The 19,737-nt window shown below is 32.5% G+C and overlaps 1 protein-coding gene across 2 annotated transcripts in view; it reads right to left on the bottom strand.

The window, feature by feature from the left end:
* The window catches only part of LOC118200626 (uncharacterized), a 165,326-nt gene that overhangs the window by 101,261 nt on the left and 44,328 nt on the right, over nt 1–19,737 (bottom strand). For both annotated transcript variants that reach the window (XM_085824249.1, XM_085824250.1), the window contains exons 3-6: nt 17,624–17,836; nt 14,834–15,067; nt 11,183–11,410; nt 6,195–6,383 (exon numbers count right to left, since the gene is read on the bottom strand). In XM_085824249.1, coding sequence (XP_085680375.1) covers nt 6,195–6,383; nt 11,183–11,410; nt 14,834–15,067; nt 17,624–17,836 — 864 coding nt within the window. The remainder of the gene's footprint in view (nt 1–6,194; nt 6,384–11,182; nt 11,411–14,833; nt 15,068–17,623; nt 17,837–19,737) is intronic.

The following is a 19,737-nucleotide window of genomic DNA, read 5'->3' as shown; positions in this document are numbered from 1 at the left end:
TGGTCAGATTCGGAAATAGTTCTACATTGGATTAAAAGTACAGCTAAAAGATGGAAACCTTTCATTGCTAATAGAATTTCAGAAATACATGAAATTTCAGATCCTTGTTCATGGAGACATTGCGAGGGAAAACTCAACCCTGCAGATCTAATAACAAAAGGTTGTTCTGAAAAAGAACTGATAAATTCTTCGAAATGGTGGCATGGCCCTGCATTTCTTTCGTTACCTGAAAGTCAATGGCCAAAATCCAAACTATCAACTTCAAAATTACATGATGTATCAGAAGAATCTCGAAAATCGGAAGCTATCCTAGCGTGTTTGATCAAAACAGACAAAAATGAAAATGTTCCCCTCATGAATTTGACAAAATTTAGTTCCTTGAAAAAATTTTACGTGTGACTGCTTGGATTTTCAGATTTATATCAAATTTAAAAGTAGAAAGGGAAAATAGAAATTTTGTGGAAATTTCAGCAGAAGAAATCAGTAAATCTGAAAGATTTTGGTTAAAACAAGCTCAAGAAGATAGTTTCCCTGAAGTTATAGATTCCCTAAGAGAAAACAAGCATATTCCAAAGGATTCAAAATTGTTTGAATTAAATCCCATATTATCAGATGAAGGTCTACTTTTGGTACGAGGTCGGTTACAAAAGTCAAACCTACTATTTAACAACAAACATCCAATAGTAATCCCTTTAAAACATAAATTAAATGAATTAGTAGTACGAGACGCTCATGAAAAGGTTTATCATGCGGGAGCATATGATACTCTAGTGCATATACGTGAAAAATTCTCGCTCTTAAGAGGAAAACAATATATCAAATCAATCCTGAGTAAATGCATAATATGCAAAAAATATAATGTACGTCCTGGACAACAAATCACTGCACCTCTTCCAGCGGATAGGGTTAATGAATCTCCGCCTTTCGCAATTTGTGGACTCGAATTTGCAGGTCCTTTGTATGTAAAAGAAAATGACAACAAATATTACATATTATTGTTTACTTGCGCCACTACAAGAGCTATTCACCTGGAGCTCGTAAAAAGCATGAGCACTGAAGAATTTTTACTTGCGTTCCGCAAGTTCATATCCCGAAGAGGTCTGTGTTCCAATGTGTACTCGGACAATGCTAGAACATTTAAAAGAGCCGAACTTGAATTAAAGCAAATGTGGAAAGTGATTAACCACCCTGAAGTTAAAAAATTTTATGCTTCGCATGGAATCGCATGGAAATACATTGTAGAACGTGCTGCCTGGTGGGGCGGTTTTTATGAACGTTTAGTTCGCAGTGTAAAAACTAGTTTAAGAAAGAACATAAGGAAATCATCTTTGACTCAAAGTGAATTAGAAACGCTTTTGCTGGAAATAGAAGCGATGATAAACTCGCGTCCATTAACATATGTCTTTTCTGATTTTGAAGAGCCCACCGCACTTACTCCAGTCCACCTGTTGATTGGTAAACGACTCTTGAGTTTGTCAGCTGTAAGGAGGAATGACTTAAATTTACCAGGTTCCAGAGAAGTAATGTTAAAACGTTTCCGTACACAAGAAAATCTAATAAATCACTTCTGGAACAGATGGAAAAAAGAATATCTCCTGTGCTTGAGATCTGCTCATTATACCGGTCAGAAGAAACCATCTGCATTCAACGTAAATGATATAGTGCTTGTTCATGATGAAAACTTACCTAGAAGCTGGTGGAAATTAGGAAGAATAACCAAAACCTTTATTGGTAGAGATGGAATGATCAGATCGTGTGAAGTGAAAACTGGTAATTCGGTAATCAAACGTCCAGTGCAGTTATTATACAATTTAGAAATTGATGATATCAGTAATTGCAATAATCAGTGACTGGTCAAAAAATAGACTGAATGACTGATAAACTGATGATAGACAAAACAAAATATTCTTTCCTAATGTTTTCATTTATTCATTTTATTATTTTCCTTGGTTTAATGATTTGTGGTGATCTTGAGAAATGTTAATTTAAATGTTTTGTTTTTTCTATAGTTTCAGAAAAAATTTTCTTGGTGTTAAGAAATTATTGATATAATGTGACCTGTATATGTAAGTAATTTTTATTTGTTGCTTATTGTTATAGTAATATTGTAATGGTTAAATTTGTGATGAACCTATTGTTCATCGGGGGGGAGAGTTTGTTGAAATTATTTCTTTTCCCTCCGATGGAGCCAATTTTATCTTTTATTATTTATCGTCTGTCGCCGACTAGGTCACGTGACTGGCGGCAGAGAAAAAGAATGTAATAACTCTTTTAGTTAGTTTTGAGTGCGACGTGTGTGTGTGTGATTATGGCAAAGCCTCCAGGGCTATCTGCCTAAGGGGAGGGATGCCTTCGTGGAGGACTTTCTAAGGGAAACTGGCTCGTATACATTTGAGTGCGACGCTTGAAATGGTTCTTGGCCGCACAGCGGTAATCAACAATTATAATAATTGTTCTTGATAAACTAATCTTGGCCCTATGGTGGGAAAATTTATATTATACGTATATTTTGTGCTTTCAATAATGTAAATAATGTACATAAGCTCTTCATTAAATATTTCTGTGTTTCAACTGGAAGTTCTTATTTTCAAGTTGAGTCTTTTACGTGAAAATGGTATATTGACTCTTGATTATACTAGTATATTCTTGACTAATTTGATGCTCTCCCAACTCGTGAAAAATAGAATCGTGAATTCGTGATCATAAACGTGACAAGTTTTATAGAAATGGTTTTATATTAAACGAACAACACCTGATGAACCACAAAACTATGATTCCTATGAATGTTCTCTAAGGAGATTTTTGTCCTCACGTTCTTGATGAATGCCCGAAAAAATTCATAACTGGTTCCACAAACGTAAAAATGTAAAAACGAATTTAACACAAAAGTGACACTGAAATTTTTATTAAAACTAGTGTGGATGAAAAAGTGAAAGACGAAGAAAGCTTAAAAATAGAATATATTAATTGCTGCTATTTATTTAAGTAAGATTTAGCTATTTTAATTCAGGTCATTTTCTGCTGTTTGTGAAGAACTGACAATTAAATTTGACACTATGGGTTATCAGTTCTTGCAATGAATACAAGTTCCTCACACTCTCATACGAGGTTAGTGTTTACAAAGTTTTTGATGTCAGAAAAATCTGCAGTCTACGCTTTCTACTTTTTGAATCATCATATTTTATGCTTGCATCACTACAGGGCGGTGCATATTGTATATGCAAATAACAAAAAGATGTGGAATGCTTGTAATAACTTTATATATAAATGATTCCAAAAAGGAAAGGTCTATTTATTATCGAAAACGAAGAGAAAAAAAAAAAATACAAGTCTGACTCCTTAAATGCAAAGACAGTTTCAATAAGAGGTTTATGATTGTTGCAGGATTCTTTTACAATACGAAATTAAAAATAAGAAGAGTGCAAAAAGTGTTAAAATCAACTCAACGTAATATTAAGAAAAAGATTTACGTTCGATATTTACAGAAGGAGTTCCACTTCTTTATCCCAATGCCTTCCAAAAAGTTAACCTTCATTAAGACAAAGCAACAGGTCATACTTCGAAAAGTACCATTACATTCCTTGAAACCATAAATATTGACACAGGTATTGTATATGTATATATATATATATATACTAGAAAGCCCGACGGTCATATGAAATGACCGTTGTTTTAGATATTATAAATTGTAATTAAAATGATTTGTGCAAAGGTATCATCTAATTGAAACTAAATTACTCAGGGTAGGCGGCGAGGACGCCCCTTTACTTACTGCCCCTCGGGGTTCCCCCCTTCTACTTGCTTAATTGCTTAAAGTAGAGTGCAATGAAGGAAACCACTGGCGGTACATTTCTTAAGAGCCACCTCTAGCTGAATAAATAAAGGTGAATTGTTAATTCACATGTCAAAGATCTCTTCGTACACAACATTTCTGGTGTAGATCTTTCCATCATTTTTAAGCTCGCCTTGCAGAGGACCATCCAATGTTTTTAATTTAACGTCTGTGCTTTCACGAACTCTTGAACAGGCAACATAAAATTGACCGTGTCCAAATGCAGGCTCAGGTAAAAAAATGCCAACACGCGTAAGCGTTTGGCCCTGAGACTTATGGATGGCCATAGCAAAGGCAAGTTTTACAGGAAATTGTCTACGTTTTAATTGAAACGGCAACACTGTGCCATAGCAAAGGCAAGTTTTACAGGAAATTGTCTACGTTACAATTGAAACGGCAACCCCATTGGTTAGTACAGTTACGCAAGCAACGAATAAACTATCGGCGACATACAGATACTTAAGCCGCATATAATAAAGATATTTATGTATTTCGTTTTATTTGTTTTTTATCGTTGCCGGTTGCATATTTCAGAATTCTATTATATATAGATGTTAAATTTATTTATTAAATGTTAAATGCACGTGCTGTTGTATTTTTAATTTTTCCGGCTTAGCTTTCTCATAATATTCGTTACGCGCTGCACTGCACGGGTAATAAAACAATTTACAGTTACACAAGCAACCAATAAACTATCGGCGACAAACACTTAAGCCGCATATATATAAGATACTTTTTAAAATTTATCCTGCAAAGTTACCTGAAGTTGGACTGTTGTGCCTTTGGTACCTTGAAAAAGTTCTCTTTCTAAAGCGCAGACCCACTCCCACTGATCATTTTGAAACTAGTGGCGGAGGAATGTAATAACCATGGAAATTTTATGAAAAGCCCTTCTATCATGGAATGACGCGGATTTATAGTCCAGAAAAAAAGCTGTCATATTAAATGTTTAAAAAAAGTGTTCTGCATATTTTAAATATTTATTAAACTGCCCGAAATTATTCCAAAAATGGTATAAACACCCTCTGTACTACTATCATTATCACTCACAGTTTTCAATACACACTCTTTAACTCATGAAAATGCTTCCAAAGAATATGTGTTCATACTGAAGTTTCAATTATACGTTCCTCGTATTAAAAACTTGAAATACGAACTATGTCCTAATTCGGTTTCTAAGCACCAATTGTATTTTCGAGATTTTATATTCCACCTAGGTTGTATAGAAAACTGGAATTCTTTCCTAGACAGGAAAGGTGAGATAATCTGCTAGACCCTCACCGGTATCCTGTACTTCCCTTCTTGAAGGGCGAATGGGAGGGGAGGACCATATTGCCAAATCTTTGTGGTGAAGAATTATCAACCACCACCTTCTACGGGCTTTACTTATAAATAACATTAAAGTTGTTTTGGGGGCAGGAAAAATGAGACAATCCGCTAATCCTTCTCCGAGACTCGAAATCTGGAACTTCGAATTGCTAGTGGGACGTACTTTTCAATTACCCCACGATGGCAAGTGATAAGAAGAAAGAAAATATGTTTTGGGTTCGCAGTTAACTAAAACTATAAGTCAAATTGTAATTTTTTCTTTCTGAAATATATTTCTTTTAGCTTATGCTGCCAGTGTGAGAAAAGCTATGGAATTTAAAAATCCGCAGCAAAAGAATTATATAAATCATGGAATATTTGTGGTGATTTTAAAAAAAAGTACTTTTTCGCTGGACTTAGTAAGCAAAGTACTGTTGCTTTCGTTGACCTAAAAACTTTAAAAAAAAAACTACATTTACTATTTATATGAAAGTTAAAAAAATTTAATATCATCAAAAGTATCCCGAAACATGACAATCTCTTCCTTTGCATAGTTAAACTTTATGAAATGTGTTCATATGGGGTGAGTTTCATATACTTGGAAATCAAAATTTTTCATCTTTTTAAAAGAGCATATTTTGCAGTAAAGAACGTTACTTAGGTCACAAAGTCGTTACTTAGGTTTGTGGTTTCATATATCTCATTAGTTTTACTCATATTATGAATAAGTACCTTAAGTATTAAAAGAGCCACATATTATATGCTTGGCCAATCAAATAACCATTTACTTTTATAATCAATATGTTGTTCTACGTTTCTCAATTTTAAACTGAAACTAAAAATGATAAAACTACAAATGTTCACTACGGAGAATAGATCAATGTAAGAAAATGAAATATACTGTTGATGCATTTATTTTATGCCCTTCATAAAACTATCTGCTTAAAATATTGTTTGCAAGAAAATGTAAAATTATAATCCATATTAATAACAAAAATGGTTTCTGTTGTGAAAATAATTCGTATATGGTTTTATAATCATTGTTATAACAAACCTCCAGGTAATGGTCTGTCACCACAGGTAACGTCATCCTCGTTGTTGCATGATTTCCATTCTGCATCGAATAATTCACCCTTAGAACACTGCATGTGTTCTGCTTTACTGTTTTTACACTTGTAATAAGATCCACAGTCAGTTTCGTCTCGATATAGACCTTCTCTGGCCGGGCAGACAAAGTCGTCATCTGTTAAAAAGTATTAATGAGAACTAATTAGAAGTCGTTAGATTATAATTTAAATTCAATTAACTGGCAAAATGTCCAAATGTTACTTTGTCCATTTACTTTTACATTTGCATAAAATATATTACACAGTCAAAAGTATGCAAACAAAGAGTGTTTAAAAGAAAGAGTAATTTATGGTATAGCTAGTTTAATACATAATAGGTATCATATAACATACTGCTCTTATATTAATTTAAATTACTTAAATCCTGTAACTGCATATTATCACTTTGATTTAAATTAAAGCGACCAGCATATGCAGTTAAGAGTCTTGTTGAATGTTTCGTTCAGGGTGATCTAATTTAATCTTCAACGATTTGAAATTTGGTAAGTGGTAAATTATTTAATTTATAGCTCCTGGTTAAGAAACCTGAAAGGATGGATTCTTGGTTATATTAACTGGGAGATTAATTACTATTATAAATACGTATTTTGAAGAGCCATGCCTAAAAACACGAGTCTACATTTTTTGCTGTTTTCCATTTGCTTTTTATTATTATTATTTGTGCTTATTATTATTATGTTTTATATTGCTCGATATGAATGAAGTATGCTTTGTATTAAACAAATATAATTATTATGTAGAAATAACTGATCATTTTCAAAAGTAACAAGTGCGATATCTTAAAACGCATTTCTTTCTTTTCAGAAAAGCAGATTTATAGTTTAGCATGGTGCGCACTGAGTTCGAACGACATTGTATTTCGCAACGATGACAGGTGAACGTCTTCACCAAAACCTTGAATTTTTTGTGGAATTCAAGAGCAGTTCTGATAACAATATGAGCGTCTCCTTTTGTTGTGTACTTCATGGCACATCCATGTTGGATCATCTTACTCACTTATTATTTTACCAAGGAACCAGTTCTTGAACCATTATTGTTGAAAAGCAGTTTTTCAGAGATTCTTCTGCACCATTAAATACACTGAACTATATGAATCTACACTCACCTATCTAATGCAATGCAGTATTTTGAACTTCCTCAGATCCAATATTGGATCTCTTAGCAGAGATCCAATAGATCATTGAGGATTTAATATTCATTAGAAATGTAAACTAGAAGCAAATAACTTGTTAGGTCACAAAATTGGATCCCAGAATTTCACATATGCATTACAAGCATATGCTATTCGATATCATTTAGAGTTTGACTTGTTTTTCATCTTCCAGAATGCAAAAATTAATTACGTTTCGCAAAAAAGCTCAGATTTCTTCTAATAAATGCAAGTATAATTTAGTCCAATATTTCCTGTTTCTTTTCAGTGCATCTAAAAATACATATTTTAATTTTAGAGATATATAGGTATATTTTAGCGTATCGTAAAGACACAAAAATATATTCAACGCATATACACAATGCATTTTGCTGTTCGGCAGTTTTTGCATGTAGCTAAGCTGCAGTTTAACGAATCTTGTTAAAGGCAAAGGAAAAATAATTACTACAAACCAAGTGTATCAAAAATATTAAGGTAACGATAATTCATATGGGAAAATAGTTGTAAGATTTCAACGAATGGTATAAGAATTAAAAGAACTTTTCAAATATAAATAATATACTTAATAAATTTTAAATTTTCAGGTGGTTAGGTTAATAACCGAGGTTAAGCACACGAGAACTATTTACTTAAAGATGTTCTCGTGGAGGATCTTTTAAGGAAAAAGAATGGCTGATACTTAACGTTATACCTATGGAAAACCATGAAAATACCCACGAAACCATTCTGTATATAGGGGTCGAAATAATGGTCTAATTACGAAGCTTTTATATCACTTCCTTTTAACTTTTCTGAAATTTACATCTGGTCAGATAAATTACACACTTGTAGAGTCATAAAGTTATATCGACACAAGAATGTGAAAAATGTGTAATACCGTAGCCAGGATTCGAACTCCGGACCTCCCGAATATGAGCTGAGTGTTCTTCCAGTTACACCACAGAGACAACAGAAAGGAGCAAGCAAATACCTCATATTTTATCATATTGTATAATTAATATGTACCTCATATTATATAAATACCTCATATCACCCCTTTTTAATAGGGGACTAGGGATTAGGGAACTGAGTGTCAATTCCTGTTGATGACGAATTGACGAATTAATCATCTGCCATCATGTTTCAGTTCCGGCCTCACTTGTAAAGTCCTTTAGAATTTTTCAAAGCTGAAGAAATCTGCAGTGCCCTGGCCAAGATTCGAACTCCCGACCTCCTGAATATGTGCTAAGCGTGCTTGCAGTTACACCACGAGGCACGCGGAAAGGAGGAAGAAAGTACCTTTTGCTTTGAATGTAGCATGCAGGTAAGAAAGGAAGGAATGGCCAAACCGGCATTAGAAGTGAAGCACTGCTCCGAAGATTCGCTCACCAGATGGCGTGTTTTTTGTTTACATTCAGAAGCTCCCTTGACAGCGCTCTGACAGTATTTCGACACACGACAATTCCATACAAATAAAAAAACGGGACACTTCCGCATAAAAGAAACATTCCTAGTGTGATGGATAATAGTATAGTTTAGCGATATTTACGCAAAAATATTGATATTTACGTCAAGAAGCTCGCTTGACACGGTTCTGATAGTATTTCGACACACGACAGTTCCATACAAATCGAAAAAGGGACACTTTCGCATGAAAGAAACATTCATAATGTGATGGATAATAGCAATTTGTATAATTTAGTGACATTTACGCAAAAATCACATCTTGGTTATTTTTCGATAACTAACAACAGCGATTTTGATTATGAATTTGTTTTATAAAATTCTAAGCTGTTGAACTACAAAAATATAGATTTTAGCAAAAAAGTTATGCTTAAAGAATGAAAAATACCTCACCGTACCTTTAAAATTGTATACATTTTTCGATACCCTTAATACAGTATTCGCTACTTTTATTTTATGTTTCAAACGCCAAAATGTTTTAAATAAAATAAATTTTTTCACATCCACATATTTTTGTTTCATGTACTTTTTAAAATTAGTGTAAATTACTCGAAAAATATAGTGAATGCACAGGAATTAAAGATTTCCACAGGCTAGAAATGAAAAATATGAAATAAGAATGGGTGTTTATGCGTGTGCTTCCAAAAAGCATCTGTATCTGCCTTTAACAAAATACGTAAATATTTATTTAATTATTTATAAATGTATTTGAAATGAAAGATTTATTCATTCATAAAACTGTGAAAGTTACTGTGAGGAAATCGAATTATTCAATGCATCTAAATTTATAATGATTATAAATATTATCTAAATACATAACAACCTTAACATTGAATTGTAAACATAAATTGACATCCTATTGGCAAGTACGTTATACAACTATTTAAGCAAGAATTGTTCGTATTGAAAAGCAATCTGTTAAAAGGTATTGTAAAGCAATTTCTATGAGATGCGTACTTAAGAAAATAATAAAGAAGAGTTTTGGAATATGTATTGTTGAAATTAAGGGTAAAAAAATCTAATAAGTATAATTAAAAGAATTATTCCCCTTATCAGTCATATATTCCCCTTATATAAGTCAGTTACAAGTTTTAAATAATATTTTAAAAAAAATCCTTTTTTTATTCCCTTTCAGAAATATTCAGAGAAAGTTAAGTACTATTTAAAGTATTACGTTATTAAATTAAAAGGTGCTCTAATTTGAAATGGACCTAATAGAGCATAATTATAAATTGACTTATAGTTATTGATTTAAAAGATGCCTCAGAAGCTAAAAAATCATGTCATATATGAGAAAGTATTTTAGGAAGAAGCTCTATAAATAGAAAAGAAATAATGCATAATTTTAATAATACAATAAACTTTGATATTAATTTTTGTAATCCTTAAGCGAATCAAATCGAATTACCTTAATTTTTTTTTCTAATGTAATTAACGAAAACTTGTGAAAATATTTCAAATTAAACCATTCTGAGCAAACTGTTCTGTGAAAAGTATAGCATTTAATTCCGTTCGGAATGAAATGTTGCTTAAAAATGTATTCTTTTCATATACTTAGGACTCTGAAGTATTGTAGAAAAAGAAAATATACACATTTATATGCATATTTACGACGTAATTACAAAATATTTACATCCGGTCGTGTCAAAACCCATTGAACTCAATGGTAAATTACCCAATGTTTTGGTCACTAAAGAACGGATCGCCAGTGCTTCAAAGCAGGGTATGGGGAAACCGATTTAGGGCCACTCCATGTAACTTCCTACCTCCATGGAATGTAGTAACCTTTTAACTATTATAACCTTTTACTACTCTTACTTACCCTTTAAGTTTGATGAGTAGTGGTGTAATAGCAGTATTTTTCTTGTTAAATATAAATGAAGTGCAAGAAATGTAAGGCTAAAAGGAGAATGAAAATACCTTATAAACTCATTAAACACAGTCAAATTATAACATTTTTGACTTGCTTGCTAAATATTAGAAAAAGGCTAAATATTATATCTTTTTCTGCTCATTTAACAAGCAATGACAAATTTGATACAGCATTCTCCCCGCCGTAAACTATTTCTGTGTTACTCTTTGCTGGAGAACAGTAGAAGTTGTAACCTGCGCTTGATACGCAAGAACCAAAAGGTGCATTCATGATTCCATAGTTCATTTTTCATTTTACTTTCTCATTCGCATATATCGAAGCCAATTCAGCTTACAGATATCGAAAATTTCTATGGTCTTGAGTGCTTTGTCATAACTAATTGATCAATGTTTAAATACTTTTATTCAAATTATTTTAAAATGCTGTCAGTAACGTGTTGGCATGCTTACCTTCTTCATCCACAATGTTTTTATTGCAAACAACTTCACTTTCTTTTCTGCAGGCTCGTTTATCTGAATCATATAATGTTCCACCTGGACACAGATACAGTTTGGAAGAACCATACATACATTCATAGAACTTGTCACATTCGAAGTGCGAAAAACGTCCTTGGAGTACAGGACATTCAAATTCCGGGAGATGGTCTATCAAGGTGGGTTCATCTTCGTCTTCATATGCTGAAATTCGAAACAGTTTTAAAGCCAGAAAATATTTCAAAATATATGTGTATGTGTTTTTAAAGAATCCTAAGACTTGTCGGTAAACTACAGTTAACAAAATCAGGAATGAAAGTTCAGTTCATCTTCATACGATGTGCGTATAATGATTACGTAATGAAAGAAAGGCCACTTGGAAAGAAATTAGATTTGTATATGATATTTAACAAACTGTAGAGATTCAGTAATTGCATACGACGGGATCATCTTAGATATCTATTAATCACTGATAGCTCTGGAAGCATTTTCAAGTTAATGGCAACGAATAGTATTTTTATGTGTAAGTAATAGTTCTGAGGATTTAAGAGAAAGTACAATCTAAACTATCAATAACTTGATGTTTAATAAATATCGTTATAACATTTCTGCTCCCAACTTTGATTCACGCGTGTCTCGAATTTGTGAACCTCATATGTTTTCTCTAAGAAAGTCAAAAGAAGTTGCCTAGCATTAACAATCTCAGTGCTAGGTAAATTCAAGTACCTAGCACTGAGATTCTAACTGAAGTTTTGAATACTTGGCGGTCTGACATTTTATCTGAAGAGTAGAACTAAGGATTATTGTTGATTAAAGAGGTGTTTATTACTTTTTATCCCTATTTAAAAAATAAAGAGGAATTTAATGCATCATTTATTCTGATTCTCATTAAGTTACAGGTATCAGTGTTACCTTCTTAGATTGTAGTGCTAACTACGTAAAAGCAAAGATGGTTAATTACATTTAAATGATGAAAACGTTTACAAGTTCTTCGATGTGTATTGACCATAATCGTGGTTATGTAGCTTATTGTATTATGGTTTAGATTTCATTTAATGATTTCAATTATTTATTTGCATTTAACACGAGATTTACGTGCATTTTTGGATACATATATGTAATAATAAAATTCCATAGTCAAGAATACACTTAAAATTCTAACTGTATGTTCTTTTCATTTTTAATGGCGACGGTCTCTTATTTGAAAGTACGTGGAATTAAATGCCCAGCCCCGTAGTCAAGTTGTTTTTCCCGCTTTTTCTACACGTACAGTTATAGAATGTTCTAGAGATATTTAAAGCGGACTGGAATGGCTGACGTCATTTCTTGAAAGCTCCGCCTTTCCAGAGGCTATAAAAGGACTCGCAAAGGAATATCGGGGTCTTTTCTTTAATGTAACGATGCAGTAAACTTCATATAAAAAGTTATTAGTAATTCTTTTTTATTTACTCCGGAAATATGATTTTTGTAACTGCTATTTCTCCTGACCAATAGTAAATGGATCCTGTTTTTTAAATTTATCGTCTGATAATTTAAGCTACGACTACATCTATATTTCTTCACCAATCTATTTATTCCGGACAAAAGCTGGTACATCACATATATATATATATATATATATATATATATATATATACGAACATCCGTCTAATTGACATATGTTCTTTTTTTTATTTTTTTTTTAAATTTAATTTAAAAATACTTACAGTCTTAGTAGTAAAATTACCGATAACAGTAAATTTGACGAATTTGTAGTTTTTTATGTTGTAAAAGAAGTTACGGTAGTTTTAGTGTTAACAGATTTACCAGAGCTTGTACTAGAGCAATCTTCGCTGATATTGAATTATTTCTTCCAGCAATTCCGTGTCTCTTCTTCTATTACTCATGGTGACTAAAAAAATTATATTCCTTTAGAATAAGCCAATACTTTTCTCTAATTCTATAGCGATATTGCAAATGCTCATAATGATCTAATACTTTCTTCTCGATTACTAACTGAAACATTTTTTTGAAACTTTTTGACAGATTGCTAGAAGTCAGCGACAGCAGATCATTCCTTAGTCTTGCTGCTAACGCTTTACGGTTATGCTTTAGGTACAAACGATTGAGAGATAATTTTACGTGACTGGGGCCAAAGAATCTCTAAGGAGAAGAAGTAAAGGTTCCTCGGGGCAAATGTGGCTCCGTCAGACCGAACAGACACATTATGTATATCCCTGAAGCTTACTTTAAAGGGGCAAACCATTCCAAAGCTATCCACCCTCCGTACCTCACTGCGCATGTGCGAAATAACATTAGGAGGCAACAAAGCAGCATCAAAGAATGCAGCATGCCGTCGGCCATGTTAGCAATCTTTTACCACGTTGCTCCAAAACGTTCTTTGTTGTTGTAGTCAGAGGTACTTGGTTTTAGCTATGTGAAATTCTTTTAAAGACTTTTTAAATGTAATGCTGTAAGTGAAATGGTTTTGGCTATTGGGTGAAAACTTTGCTCTTGGTTTTCACAATGGTCATTCCAAATAATTCCAAATTTAAACGTTTTCATGGTAATTTGTTTTTAAAGTTGTTGTCGGATAATATAATGTATTTCAGTGTTTTCAATTTATTTAGGGGTGCCTTTAATTGTCTTTAAATATTTTTTTCTGTTTAAGTTAGTTATTGCAAATTTTGCTTTTAAAATTTCACTGTAAAATTTTAACTATGGATCCATAAAAATTTATTCCGCTTTGTATGGCATGTGTTTCCCCCCCTTTTAAAGTTTACAGAAGAAAAGAATTAAGAAATTTATTTCATTTAAATTTTGTCTTCGTACGGCTCGCTGTTTAAATTGAAAGTAAAATTTGGAGAGGATTTCTATAATTCGCCCCAAAATTCCAACTAACATTCTTTTGCTCATAAAACTCCAGAAATGTATGAAAATAAAACATTTTGAGTTATTTCAAAGTAAAAAATTTACTATCTTTTCGAACTGCGCTTTTTAAATTTCACCCTGCGCTGGTGTTTCACTGTATAGCCGTTGCTCTTCGGTACAGCGGCGCAGAGGCGAAACAGGTTTACATTGCGTCTAGGGAAGCTTTCATTCTTCTCCTTAGAGAGCCTTTGCTGGGGCGTCGATATTGGGTTCCATGTTATCGAGAGATACTTCCTTGAATTATGATTTTTATTTAATATTAACAATCAAAATATTTTTAAATTTGTCTCCAGAAAAATAATTTCATAAAAAAACCGATTAATAGCGATTAACAATGTAACTAGCTAATCAGTCATTTTGAAGGGATGGAGATACATATACGTCACAGAGAACTCTGAAATTAAAGGCTAGAGGGGAGTATGTATTCGTCTCATTACATCGATAATTATCAATATAAATTAGAAAACTATAAAAATAATGTTTTTTGTAATTTTGCTCATGAAGTCCGAAGTTCGTCAAAATGACAGGTCACGTAATTCTAGTGTTAAATAATAACTACTAGCGTGCACAGTTATTAATGAATTGAAACGTCTAGATGTAGAAAGCCTTTTTATCATTTCAAGCCTGTTGCATTCATAACAAATCTTTCCTTTCAGTTGTTAATAAAATATTAAAGAAACTGAATCTTTAATTAATAATCATAAATATGAATCTTACTGTAGGGATCTATTGTTCCACGACACTTGACATTGCTTCTGCTTCGACATTCCAGGAGGTCAATGTCATATAGTGTACCCCGCGGACAAGTATAGACATCGCCGTAACCATACCAGCATCGGATAAATTTATTGCAAAAAACTGGATGAGGATATACACCAGCATTATTCTCACATATCATAGTATGCTCATGTGTGTCTGATGTGGGATCATTATTGTCGTTCTCATCATCTCCTGTGGGAAGAAATAACGGTAAATTAGCATATGATGTTATTATTCATATTAAAGTGGAAAGTTATTTTTAATTTAATGGTTATTTGATCACTCGTTTTTGAAGTATATCGAGTTTGAGATGAAAAGTGTTTCCGTATATAAATATGTTTCTGAACATCTCATCAACTTTTATTACAACTATATTGGTCTGAATGTAAGCTACAGCCTCACATGTGCAGATGACTTTGAATGCGTGAAGGCATTTTACAAGAGAAGAGGAGGCTTTCATGTATAACGCTTTACAAATATTTTCTTTATGTACCTCACCTTTCTTTATGTACCTACCTAAATTGAAGTAGACAACGAAAAAGGTAATTAAATGGTCTAATTCACATCAGTATAAAACTAAACAAATATGTTTTTTACTTCCTTGTACGAAGTAAAAAGGAAGTATTGTAATCGCGAAAAGTTTCAGGCAGCATATTTCAACGAAAATATCCATTTTGACCACTATCGAATGCAATTTAACGATGTTTTTGAGTGATATCTGTACGTAAGGACAGAATAAAATACTCTTTTCCTTCATAAAAATTATAAAACTGCTTTAAAATTAATTCTGAAGAGAATTTTTCGTGGCGTCTGTACGAACGTATGTACGTATCTCGCATAACTGAAAAACGAGTAGCCTCAGAACGTTGAAATTTTGTTTATAGGGCTGCTATAACATGTAGATGTGCACCTCGTATTTTGGTTGCAATCGGCCGCACCAAACGTATATAAATATATTTATATATATATCCACTCTATTGCCCGGCTCAGTGATCTCAGTTTCTTTACTCTTATATGTTTGTAAATTGTACATTTTTTCTTTAAAAATGATTGAATTATATTGTTTTTATCTTCCGGTTAAGGATTTTATGCCTTTAGTAAATCTATGTGCAATATTTTTAGAATTATCAGCAATTTTAAAGTTGTTTAATTGCCGCTAAGCCTGTTTTAATGGCGGCCATTGATGTTTACATTTGAAAGAGGAGACTAGTGGATTTGTTGCCAATCTAGAGAAACTTAGCTTTGCAACAACAAAGATAACACATTCATTTATTATTGCCAATTAAATCATGCTTAATTCTTTCTGGAATGTTTTCGAGGAAATAAGCGTTTGAGATTTACTTCGTAATTTTTAATATAGATATTTTGAGTTTTTATGTATTTTTGCCTTCTCGCGAAGTAAGAACTGAATTAATTAAATGAGATATGCTCAATCGTCTGTGAAAAACTGTTTCTTTTTTGTTTTGTTTGCTTAATTTCTTTTATACATAGTTCTAGCTTTATTATAGTATTTGAATAGAACATGTGGCAACGGTTAGATAATTCTTTAAATGATATACATTTTGTGCATTCTGAGTTATAATATGAATGAAATATAATACTGTTAAGTAAACCTAGCGCCAGAGTGTCGCTATGGTAAACAAAGTGAATTTTAAAGAATGCATTTATTCTATTGTGGTTTATGCGCTGTCGGCGAAGTAGGTTTAATTCAATCTAATAAGTTTAAATAAAATGCAAGAAAAAATGCGTATAATTTAATATTCCGTACAAGGAAGTCATGTGGTGTACACATCAGATTTTTTTTCTGACATAAATATTAGAGGATAAAGAATGGATTAGTACAGCCAATCATTATTTTTAATGTCAGTCGTCACGTGACATTTATAATTTAACATTTCGTTAACAGCAGTTCCTTTTATGTTGGTTTTCTAGCTCATAGGAAATTGTACCGGAGTACATAGAAACGTTTAGTTTTTAGAAACGAAAGAAACGAAACAAAGGAACGAATAGAAACGAACTTTTTTTTATAGAAATCTCAGTATAAGGTTGAGGTTTTCCGCAATTTTATGTATATATATATATATATATATATAATAATTTCGTTGATACATCGACAGAACTTTGAAACCTATATCTTTTTAGCCATAGTTGAGGAAAAAAAAAAAAAAACTGCTTAGATGACTGCAAATTGCAGTACAGTGGATTGAATTTTGGGAGAAGCACGATCAGCTTGGTAGTTAAACATAATTTAATTTTGGATAACGGATTTCTTAGCACATATCTTCTTAATTGGTAGAACAATTGGAATGTTAAACGAGCCCTACAATTTTGAGAAGCAATAATGTTATGTTATTAACTACTGCTAAGAGACAACAAACTAATGATAAAGTAGAAAGAGTGATGCGTAATAATTGAAGTAGTATTTATAATTTTTGAAAGCTTTTGCTTCAATCCCGAGCAATGTGTAGCACTATGCTATACAAATGATTTAGTGTAGCATAGTGCAATATGGAACCTTGAAGAGGGGATTTATGCAATTAAAATTAATAATTTAAAGGATTGTTCCAATTCAGTTTAATTTGGTAATAAATTTCCTTCATATTTGCGTTTTTGTTTAATTTTCTCCGGGATTAAAGCCATCATACTCACACTAAATACTGATGTGTAAAAACGATAGAAAAGTATCACTGGGTTATAAAAAAGACGTCAAACATTTAATTTATTGATTTGTAAATTTCATTCACTTGCCATTAGGATCATGCCTTTCTTTGCAATCCACATACTGTCGATGCTTGCATCTTTTGTTTTCCATATCAAACATCATACCCGGTGGGCACATCTTCAAAAAAGGTTTTTTAGTTTGACAGTCATAAAATAAATGACAATAGTATTTATGTTCGTGTAAACCACTCCACTTGGGACATTTGAATTCATTTCCGATCTTATCTTCTTCACTGCTATCTGAAAAATTAAATAAGAGATTCTGCAATTAAAATATATCATTTACTGATTTAATGCACAATACGTAGGTATAATGAAATGGTGGTTCAAAAGAGCACAGTATCAAGACTGAGTCAAAGTTCGGAGCACAATTCTTTGTGCTGAAATAAAGAATGGTTTAAGACGAAATTTGATTAAAGCTAAATAGAAAAACTGTGGACAAAAGCTATTCCGGAAAATAGTCTCGTGAGGAATTTTTCGCACTTTTAAAGCAGCGAGCTTTCAAACAATGCGTTTCATTCATTAATAACAAAATCAAAACCTTAGTGTTTGATTGAATAGTGTAGGAATATTAATCAAATTGAGCAAAGCTGCAAAACAACACTGACCTACTAAGCAACTTCCGACCTAGTAAGTAAGTCTAAAGGCAACAAACGGAATATGTTACTCAGAGGTAAAACCATCTACTAACTACTGGCCACAACCTTAGGTCGGGGCCAAAACAGATCAGTCGGGCACTAAAATGTCAAAGTCAAATTTCAAAGTTTACATTTGTACCAACATACAGAGTTATTTGTATATATTGCGTACGTTGAAGAAATACATCTGAAGTTATTATATTAAGATTTTCCAGAATAGTTAAGACAGGAATTGACAGCCGCCTACAGTAACAAACATGGTAACAATAAATGCAAAACGTTTAAAGTAGAAGATCATAGATAAATGTCAGTCATATATAATAAAAAAACACAAGTAAATGAACAGTAATTATCAACACCCCGTTCAGAATCTGCACACTATTTAAAAGAAGCATATAGTCATGAAAGAATCAAGTCTGATCTCTAGAGTCCAAATTTAAGTGTAAATAAACATATTTTATGTTCCATAATCCAGTGCTAAATGTTTTGTCCAAAGCAAAGTATTGTGCAGTTCATGCAACATTCAAGTCATATAACTCAGAGGTACTGGAATTTGTACTTAATCATAGTAATAAAATCCGAAAGTTCAACCAAGATATTTATTGATTCCAATAAAATTAACAGTTGTCATATAATTGAAAAAATGAGTTAAAGAAAATCATACCAGATATACACAATATAGAACAAACATTATGTTTCCATACTTGGCCATAAATGTGCCAGGAGAAAAACTATGAGTACAATTATATGTTAATCTACACAAGAACAGATAGCATAATATTGAGAGACATGCATTCATAACGTTGAACAAAAGATTATTTCAGATACAACTAAGCACGTGCTGTGCACTTTATGCTGTTGCTTTTGAATGGAAAAAAAATGTCATGGTCGTTTAGTTCGGAGTAATATTGACATTAGATGGACTACTGATTAACCTTTTGAGGCCGGGCCTTTGGTAGCAGTAAAAGCTACCAAAGGACGGGGAATCTTGAACCAAATGCTTTCCCTCCTTTAAGAAATCACCTCCTATTTTCAACAAAGATTCTTGTGTGTAGTTTAATGGATTCTCAGAGGGGTGCATCTATGTCGCAAAAGGAAGCCCTTTGCGACATAGACAAAGAGATAAGTGGTTAAAACCCCAGGGACGTCAAATTTGACATTTCACCCCACTTTTCAACCTGGAAAATGGGGGGAAAAGACATGGCCACTAAAGTGGCCAACCCCGTCTTTTCAAAGAGAGGACTCTATGGCCACTATAATGGCCATCCCGTCTTCAAATGGTTAATGAAAGGCTGTTTGTTAATATCATCCTATGAATCCAAGATAACTGAAAAGACGTAAAGTCATTAACCTTTATGAAATCTTCAAGCCTGAATATCTGCTAACGTTTCTAAATGGATGCTTATTGCTTGACTGACAGAAAATAAAGGTTATTTTTGATAACTTGTAGTCACCAGATTTGATAAACAATGTGCAGTCCAATACGTAGGTCACTGGTAACTA

This window comes from Stegodyphus dumicola, chromosome 9 (assembly GCF_044657685.1).
Source record: "Stegodyphus dumicola isolate Sdum_Otavi_A_Nest chromosome 9, ASM4465768v1".
In the NCBI taxonomy this organism is placed as follows: domain Eukaryota; kingdom Metazoa; phylum Arthropoda; class Arachnida; order Araneae; family Eresidae; genus Stegodyphus; species Stegodyphus dumicola.
The sequence above is the reverse complement of the archived record's forward strand: the minus strand, read 5'-3'. Positions and strand labels throughout refer to the sequence as shown.